This window comes from Piliocolobus tephrosceles, chromosome 8 (genome assembly GCF_002776525.5).
Source record: "Piliocolobus tephrosceles isolate RC106 chromosome 8, ASM277652v3, whole genome shotgun sequence".
In the NCBI taxonomy this organism is placed as follows: Eukaryota; Metazoa; Chordata; class Mammalia; order Primates; family Cercopithecidae; genus Piliocolobus; species Piliocolobus tephrosceles.
The window spans coordinates 36,701,333-36,710,901 of NC_045441.1; the positions used below are offsets into that span (position 1 = coordinate 36,701,333).

The 9,569-nt window shown below is 43.2% G+C and overlaps 1 protein-coding gene across 1 annotated transcript in view; it reads left to right on the forward strand.

Moving 5' to 3' along the window:
* The window catches only part of ABCA13 (ATP binding cassette subfamily A member 13), a 514,497-nt gene that overhangs the window by 125,571 nt on the left and 379,357 nt on the right, over nucleotides 1-9,569 (forward strand). Inside the window, 2 exon segments of the mRNA XM_023226480.1 lie at nucleotides 1,533-1,651; nucleotides 8,925-9,088. Of these exon segments, the coding sequence (XP_023082248.1) occupies nucleotides 1,533-1,651; nucleotides 8,925-9,088 (283 nt within the window).

The following is a 9,569-nucleotide window of genomic DNA, read 5'->3' on the forward strand; positions in this document are numbered from 1 at the left end:
CCTTCCTTCCTTCCTTCCTTCCTTCCTTCCTTCCTTCCTTCCTTCCTCTCTCTCTTTCTCTCTCTCTCTCTCTCTTTCTTAGACAGAGTCTTGCTCTGTCACCAGGCTGGAGTGCAGCGGTGCGACCTCGGCTCACTGCAACCTCTGCCTCCCGGGTTCAAGCAATTCTCCTGACTCAGCCTCCTGAGTAGCTGGGATTACAGGCAGCTGCCACCACACCTGGCTAATTTTTGTATTTTTAGTAGAGATGGGGTTTCACCATATTGGCCAGGATGGTCTTGATCTCCTGACCTCATGATCCACCCACCTCGGCCTCCCAAAGTGCTGGGATTACAGGTGTGAGCCACTACGCCTGACCCAGAACTGTTTTTCTGAAGGACTTTTGAGAAACAATTTATTATTAATAATTTAAGAGTCAGGATAACATTTTTTCTTTAATTAAAAAAAAAGATTTTCTTTCTTTTAAAAATGTATTTTATTTTCTGTCACGACCAAGCATCTAGGAAGTGCAAAGCCCTGTGCTAGGTGCCACAATGACAGGAAGGCAGTGATAAGAAAAGTTGCTCGTGGTGGCAGGTCTTGTGCAGATGGATTTACCGTGCAGTGGGCGACCACATAGGGAGGTGAGCACACAGGCATCTACGCAGCAGGGAACGGAGAGGCTCTGCTCAGCCTGGGAAAGTTGGGTGTCTGGAGGCAGAGCTCTAAAAGATAGGTAGGTTCAAGAAGGGAGAAGTGGTGCCTTGTATCCGATGGCCTTGAGGAGACAGGAGGGAGACAGGGCATGAGTGCAGAGAGGTGGAGGCGCCTAAGATTGTGGAAAGACTTTGGATGCAACGTGGAGCCTTTGCACAGATTCCTGTAGTGGGGGATCTCCTTTGAGGAAGAGCCCTGCGGCTCAAAGCATAAGGTAGATTGGAAGGGTGAGGTGGGGGTGGGACTGTTAAGAGCACAGCAGTTTCCTGGGCGTGATCTATGGGTGCTGGACAGACACACAGGTGGAGAGACATTGGGAGGTCACCCTGAGCAGATGGGGAGGTTGGTTGGCTGTGAGGACCAGGGGGAGGAGAGTCATGACTGGCTTCCAGGAAGTGACTTGTGAGGCATGGGGCATGGAGAAGACCACACATAGTGTGTAATTCATCCTTCAAACGGGGGCGCTTTTGAGAATGACAAGAGGGCACCGTTCATAACCACACAAGAATAAATGAAAAGCAAGTCTGTCCTGGGCAAACTGGGGTGAATGAGTACCCCACTTGTAGGGGATACAGGGAAAGGAGCCACTTTGGGGACGTAGAGAAAATTAATATTTACAAAATCAATTAGGCCAAGAAAAACAAAATCTTTATTTTATTACCTTTGGAACTCAAAAGGCACAGCTTTACCCTCATCATCTGAATGTTCATCTTGATGATTTAAGGAATGTTTAGGAATTTGTATCACTTTGAATCTTTAAAAAGTGATTTTGTGAGAGTGGCTAGTTCAGGAGAGGACTGTCTATTATTTATTTCTCTGTGTGTTTCCTCTGGCAGAAAACCCTTCCTGGACCAAGGACATTTTGTGTGCTACTCTGAGTTGCAAGCAAAGTGGGATAAGGCATCTCATTTTATCTGCTATACAAGGAGTCACTTTGGCGCAGGACCATTTCCAGGTTTGTCATCTTTAATATTTCAGAGAATTTCATGTTCATACTATTGGCCCTTGCAAGGCAGTCAAGTTATTCAAACCTTGCTGCTTGGTTCTTATAACTACAGCAACGGTGTCACACACACAGTCTTGTTGCAAGTCGGGCTTACAGAATGACTGCTCACCCTTCCTCCCTCTTGACCTCTCCCAGTGGTGTGCTGGGGTTGAGTGGCATTGATTTATGAGAGCTGATTGTTAAATTTTCGGGAATTTTGCAAGCTGATTGTTAAACATAGATATCATCATAATAAATAAATTACATAAACTTATGATGAAATAAATCATGTTAGAAACATAAGAAATAATTACTCAAGATTCATCACTTCCTAATTATTTTAGTATGTTTTGCTGTTATCTATCTTCCCGAGATGATTTGCTTTCGTTGTATCCACATGATGGAAATACTATGCAGTCTTGTGCTAAGTGCAGTTTTTCCCATCTCTATGTTTAGTGACGTTATGGTGGCAGCTTGAACTGGGCCATGCGGGGGCATTTGCACCATGGAAATTGGCAAGTGCTCCAAATCAGATTTTTTTTTTCTGGAGAGTTAGTTTTTAAATATTTACCAACCCAGCACTGGCTCTAACTAATTGAATACACCGGCTAGTACCAAAAATTGATGGCTGAACGGGAACCAGCATAGCAGTTTCCTTTTTATTAAATTGGACACATGCCCAATAGGCTCCCATGTAGGGTATCCAACTACAGCTAAGTCAGAGAATGTGACTTTTATTTGGGGGCCACTCCTTTGTCCTAGAATTAAAGACCCCTGAGCCCCTAGGCAGGCCTGATCTTCCCGACAAGCTTGGACAGTGGTGATGTCTTTCCAACAATGCAGCGAAGACCTGTCTTTCTTCTAGGTCTGGTTCTGAATGTTATTTCTTGCTTTTGTGATGCATATGTCTGTGAGCATGAGATTATCACAGAAAGCAGAGAAATAGATGATGCCGAGAGAGATGAGAGATAGCCATGCCAGACTCCCACAGCATAGCAAGGGTGTAGAATGCCATGTCTTGGTGAAGGGTCAGGAGGGAGTGAGAGCTGCTGGTCCCTAATCAATGTCTTGTGGCCTTTGGAGGAGTTGCACATGTCAGCAGGAAGCCCTGAGCAGTCCCTAGCAATGACCAACTCTACAACCCCATATTCACATTGATTTTTTTAGAAGATCAAATTCTTATTTCCAGGTTGTGCAGATCTTTGTCAGATATTAAATGTGGATACAGAAAAAAAAAAAATCCTCAGAGACAATTTTTTTTTTTTTTTTTTGACATGGAGTCTTGTACTGTTGCCCGGGCTGGAGTGAAATGGTGTAATCTCAGCTCACTGCAACCTCTGCCTCCCTGATTCAAGCAATTCTCCTGCCTTAGCCTCCCCAGTAGCTGGGATTATAGGTGCCTGCCACCACACCAAGCTAATTTTTGTATTTTTAGTAGAGACAGGGTTTCACCATGTAGGCCAGGCTGGTCTCGAACTCCTGACCTCATGATCTGCCCACCTTAGCCTCCCAAAGTGTTGGGATTACAGGCGTGAGCCACCATGCCTGGCCCCTCATCCTCATATACAGACAATTTTTTAGTGGTGAGTGAAGGTTATAATAATAAAATAGTCAAGAGACTCCAGCTTTCAAAGCAACTGACCCAAAGACTGTATTTATAGTTCAAATTGTTATATGATTGTCAACAAGTCTGGCTGGTAACAGTTGAGTTAGTTTTGCTGAAGAGCAGAAGTTCCTGTCTTTAATGACAAAAATAGTATGTTGCTTACCTCAGGATGCAAAGCTTTTAGGATGGGTCTGTGGGTCAAGGGCTTCAAGTATGTGAGACTTTTAGAAATATGAATCTTTTTCAGGCTGTGGGATATGAAGTGCCCAACAGAGGTGGGCCAAGAGCACAATGCCATTTGTTAGTTTTCAATATCTAAATAATTATTTTAAATATAGGTTTCTCAGTAGCAACATGGAATTCCCATTGGAAGAGAAAGTTTCAGCTGATCAAATCGATATGACAAAAGTTTTGGGGCTGCCAACTCCTTACCCTCTTCCACCCTTTGTTCCAAACAGTAAAAAGCAGCAGTAAAGAGATGAATGGGCAGCAGAAATTAAATTTCAGATATGATAGCAAGTGCCCACTGTATCTCCTGGGATAAGCTGAGTTGGAGAATGTGGCTGGAACTTCAGGTTGGGTGGGGGCTTCCTACTGCCTCTTTAGATCTAGACCTTTGGGTCCACCTGTGCACATTTATCCCCTATTTCCTGATTCCAGGCCTGATCTAGCCAGAGAAAGAGAGTCTGATAGGTGTTTTCTTTCACACATGGTGGTTTTACCAGATCCCAAAAGTATAGCCTGATGAATGTCAATCTCAACCTTTGCCCTAGATGCTTCTCCTTACCTGGAGCCTGGTACACCTGTGCTGAAGAACCCTGGAATTTTAATTCCAGTAGTCCTTGCTACTGGGGTAGAATGTGCACTTTTCTACTTTATAATCCTCTGTATGTCAAAATTATTATTTTGTTAAATTTAAGAATAACATCCATAGCAGGAACATTATAAATGCATTGAATGAAAATTAATTTGCATGCAGTTACAAATTATGAACTAGAGGTTCTTTGCTATAAGGGAATACTCCATGGTAGAGCCCTCATACAATGGGTTTAATTCAATCTATGTTCTCAAGAGTGAGTTGGTCCCTAAAGGGATATTCACCTATATCTATTGTTCTGACCTAGTTGTATCTGTGCATTGGTATGCTACAAAAAGGGTTCTCTTTGGAGCAAGAAGAACACCGAGCCTGTGAAATGCTTGGGTGAGAGAATTGGAGAAGGTTTAGAGAACTTCACGCTCAGAAAAAACAAAACAAAACAAAACAAAATGCAGAGTGTGAAAGTCCAAGGGCTTCTATGCATGTTATTGGAAATGTACATGTAGCTTGGAGTCTTGAGGCTGGACCTAGACATCTCTCTGCCTTGCAGATGCTCTGCCTGAGTTTGCTGCCATCCTTTCCCTTTCTGCTTTGCTGTGGTTACATTCAGACAACAATTGGGGTCTGTGCACATTAGGGGCAGTGGGTGAGGGAGGGCCGGAGGAGGCTGTGTCTCCTGCGATAGAGCAGGCCGCGGAAACTTAAGTGAAGAAAGGAAAGAAGTCTGTATCCTTGAGCGCTGCCACACGATAGAAAATGGAGACTGGCTTGAGCTGACCTCTCCCTGTCAGACTCCTTCAAGTGTTACTCACACAATGCAGGGGTTCAGTTGCTTGGCAGGTATCAACTCAGTGACCACAACCAAGGAGGATTTAGCAATGAGATTTAAGTAAGCAGAACACCAGGGATGGTTCCCAAGTAGTGCCTCTGAGCTGGGGACTGGGTTAGGTTTTATCAACATCGTGTAATGAGGATCTGATTGACTGGATCCTGCCCTGGGTGATGCCAGAGCTCAATGCAATTGGATCCTGGATCCTGCCATGCAGTGTGTCCGCTTCTTAATTCAGTCCCCGCTCCTCAGTCCGAGCACTCCGGTTCCCGCTGTGGTTGCATACTGGTTCATCTGGGCATGCTCGGGTTATGTGACCTGAGGGTCCATGGCAACTGAAAAAAACTCACAACTTCGTTACGTAAAAGTTGAACCAGATGGGCCGGGTGCGGCTAACATAGACAGCAGACACCACTCCACCTGCCCAGCCCCTCAACCTCCATATGCGAAGTCTCACTCCTCTCCTCCCTATCTGAGCCAGGCATTGACACAGACTCCGCCTCGCCCAGCCCCACGTCACTCAGCTCCCAGGACTTTCCCTGGGCTCCTCTTGCATCCTTCACCAGCTGTCTCCAATTCCACACCTGGCTCCTCTATGTGGCACAAGGACCCAGGCTGTGTCCAGACCCTTTCTTTTCTCAGTCTATGCTCACATGCTAGCTAATCTTATCCAGATTCATTTGCAACCTAAAAACCCCAATTACTTCCTGACAACTTCCAAATTTCCTTCTCCGGCCAATACCTCCCCTGACCTTCACGCTCCTGTGTTCAGTTGCATTCCCTCTCAGATGTCAAACAGGCCCCTCAACTCTACTCATGTGAAAAAAAAACAAAAAAACCTCTTCATCTTTCCATGTAATTTTTCCCTCCCCTGGTATTCTTTCCCTCAGATGCCAGGGACAACAACGCTGGCATACTTGTTTAGTCTTTCTTTCTTTCTTTTTTTTTTTCAGTTAGAAAACTCTCCCTTCTACCTTCCAAATGTTTCCATGATCTGGCCATGTTCTACCACCTCCACCAGCACCTTTCTGATCCGAACCAGCTCTCCCTTCCTCCTCCCCTTGCCTCCATCCTTAATGCAGTAGCCAGAGTGATCCTTCCAAAACATCATCAGACGGTGTTACTCCTTTGCTGAGAGTGCCCAGTGTCTTCCAGTCTTATTTGGAATCAAATGTCTGATTTCTAAGGGAGGCCACTGCTAGGTCCTGCTGTCTGGGTGGCACATCCTTCCCTCTGCCCTCCCAGGCACTCTCTTCTCCACTTCGCTGGCTCCTTTGCACCCAGCTCAGAGCCTTTGCACCCGCTGCTTCCTCACCTGCAGTGTGCTTCCCTAATGATGCTAAGAAGTCCTTCGTCTTGCACCTCCAGCACTGCCCCAACCCCCACCTTATTTTCCTCCAGGTCACCTGTGACATGCTGACCAGTTTGCCCCTGTGGCTGTCTGTGGGTAGTGTTCCTGCACTGGAGTGTGAACCTCATGGAGGTAGGAGTTTTGTCTCCTGTGTTCACAACTCTCAGTCCAGCACTTATCTTGGGCCTGGCACTTGGCAGGTGCTCCATAAGTATTTGTTGAATGAATGAATGAATAGTCCTGTAAGATTTCTGTTCAAGTTCCACTCCCACATCACTTGGGAAAAAAAGAAACTTATAAAATGAATGACAATAATAGATGAATTGGAGTCAAGAAGTTGCATGCTTTGTAATAATCTATTGGCTGGTTTAGTTCCCCCCACAGTGAGATTTTGAGGTTTGGTTGAGGTGGTGGTGACAGTGGCATGAGTGCTCTGATCGTGGATTAATGTTCATCAGTTCCTGAGAAGTCTTCACTCCGCCACTAAATCTACCTCAGCTGTGCTGGGGTCTCCATCTTGGGGCGGCCTCCAGAGCTCAGCTCCCAACCTTGACTTTTCAGCAGTGTTCACATTTCCTTGGAGCATATATTTGTTAGCTCCCTTTGGTCCCTTGAATGGTTCATGATTTTTCTTTGCAAGAGAAACTGACAGTGGTTTTGAAAAAAAATTTAAAGTTTTATTTCGACAGAAATATTATCTAAGTGTTGACCTACATATGATACCTTCCCATAATTGGTGCAACATGGAACTAGGCTTCCAATATCAGTAAGAATATAGTGATATAAATAAAATGTGATGAAGCAAATAAATTCTGATGATGTAAAATAAAGTATTTATGGTAGAATAGCTGTGTCTAGGGAAAGTGTATAGATTCATGTGTATGTTTATAGACATAGACGTTATATGTTTGTGGTATTTTTCAGGTGGTTTTAAATTTTAAGTTACCTATATTTGTCATTTAATTCCACATATGGTAAGTGTTTTGCATGTTGTCAATTAATAGGTATTATTCTAAAGGTTTTCTTTTTTGGCAAAATGATTGGTCTTTTAAAAAACTGATTGTTTCCGGGAAGATACTGATAAGATGTCCATGAAATCTTAGAGGTAGGGGCTGGAGATGTGGAGGGTGGGGACCTACTTCTAGAGTCTTTCCAGATGTTCCTCAGAGTCTCAGGAGCCCCTCCACCTGCAGCGGGCAGAACAGGAGCCTCCCAGACTGCACTGCTGACTTTCAGAGCAGGGCAAATCCAGGTTTTATTCCCCTCACATATGAATAGCCACATATGATTTATTTCTAATCATTGTGTTTGTGGCTATGAATTTTGAAAAGCTTAAATTTTCTTTAAAATTTTTTAAATTTTCATATTTATTTTTAGTAGTATATATTTAAAACGTACAACACAATGTTTAGATAAACACACAGAGTGACATGATTACTACAAACAAATGAGCATATCTGTCATCTCAGAGTTATCTTTGTGTGTTGTGCGTGTGTGTTAAGAGCACCTAAAATCTACTTTCTTAGCAGGCTTCAGTATGTAATACAATATTAGCAGCTATAATTCTCATGCTGTATATTACTTCTCTAGATGTGCCTATTCTACGTAACTGCAACTTTATACCGTTTGACCAACATCTTCATTCCTCCCACGTTCATTCCTGGTAACCACGACTCTATGCTTTGTTTCTATGGGTTTGACTTTTACAAAGTTTGACTTTACAGGTAAATGAGATTGTGTAGTAGTTTTCTTTTTGTGGCTGACTTACGTCACTTGGCATATCTTCTGGGTTCATGTGTGTTGCTGCCAATGGCATAATTTCCTTCTTTTTATGGCTGAATAATATTTTATTGTATATAATGTCACATTTTCTCTATTCATTCATCTCTTTAGAAACATTTTGGCTGATTCTATATCTTGGCTTTTGTGAATAATGTAAATATCTCCTTGGGATGTAATTTCATTTCCTTTGGCTTTATACCCAGAAGTGGGATTTCTGGATCATATGGTAGTTCTATTTTTAATATTTTGAGAAATCTTCATAGTGTTTTCCATAATGGCTGTAGCAATTTACATTTCCACCAATAGGGCACAAGGTTTCCCTTTCCTGCACACCCTCACCAACTCGTTATTTCTTGTCTTTTTGGTAACAGCCATCCTAACAGGTATGAGGTAATAGCTCACTGTGGTTGATTTGCATTTTCCTGATGATGAGTGAAGTTGAGCACCTTTTCTTTCACCTGTTTGCCATCTTTATGTCTTCTTTGGATAACGTCTGCTCAGCTTCTTTGTCCTTTTTTTAAATTGATTTTTTTTTGTTTTTCTGCTATTGAATTGTGTGTGTTCCTAAGAACAGAGCTTCGGGAAGTTAAGAGCCAGGCCATTTGGTGGAGAATTGCGTGTTCTCTGCTATATGTTCAAGAACATGCTGTCTTGCCTGGCTGGCTAGCAGCAGAGCCGGGAGTAAAATTTGGGCTTCTGTATTTCCACAGCCAAGGGCTCTTTCTCCTACTGTGGAATGCACAGAAGCAACTGACATGATCGCTTGTTCTCTGTGTTTCCTGAGACTAATAAGAACAAACTAAAATCTTACAAATAAGTATGTGTGTTTCTAACCTATTTCATTGCTATGTTTTCTAGGAAATTGAAAAGATATGGTCCTTGCCCAATCAGCTAAACTGTGAAAGTCTTGGCAAGAATCTTTCTAGCACCTTGGAAAGCTTCAAGAGCAGCTTGAAAAATGCCACTGACCAGGACTGCACATGCCAGCCGAGGCTGGAGACGGTGCAGCAGCACTTGCACATGTACGCTCTGATATTCTTTCATGCCCTCCCCAGTACTTCCATTCGTAGAGAGGATGTCTAGCACTTTTAAAATGTGAATTTCAGACAGTAGTCTGTACAACATACTCTTAATGTACATATTAATACGTATTCTCCAAACATCAAAGTTTTCCATGAAAATTTTTGAGTGGTAAAATGTAACAGCAGCATTAATCAGAAGGCTAACTTTATTGGCGACCAAGATATTAGATAAAAGAATGTAATCCACAACGCTTGGTAGCAAATGCCTGTAATCCCATCTAATGGGAGGCTGATGTGAGAGAATCGCTTGAGGCTACAAATTTGAGACCAACCTGGGCAACATAGCAAGACCTTGTCTCTAAAAAGTAAAAGCAACAATAACAAAAAAATGAGCAGGATTTGGTGCAGTGCATTTTTGATCCCAACCACATAGGAGGCTGAGGCAGGAGGGTTACTTGACCCCAGGAATTTGAGGCTGCAG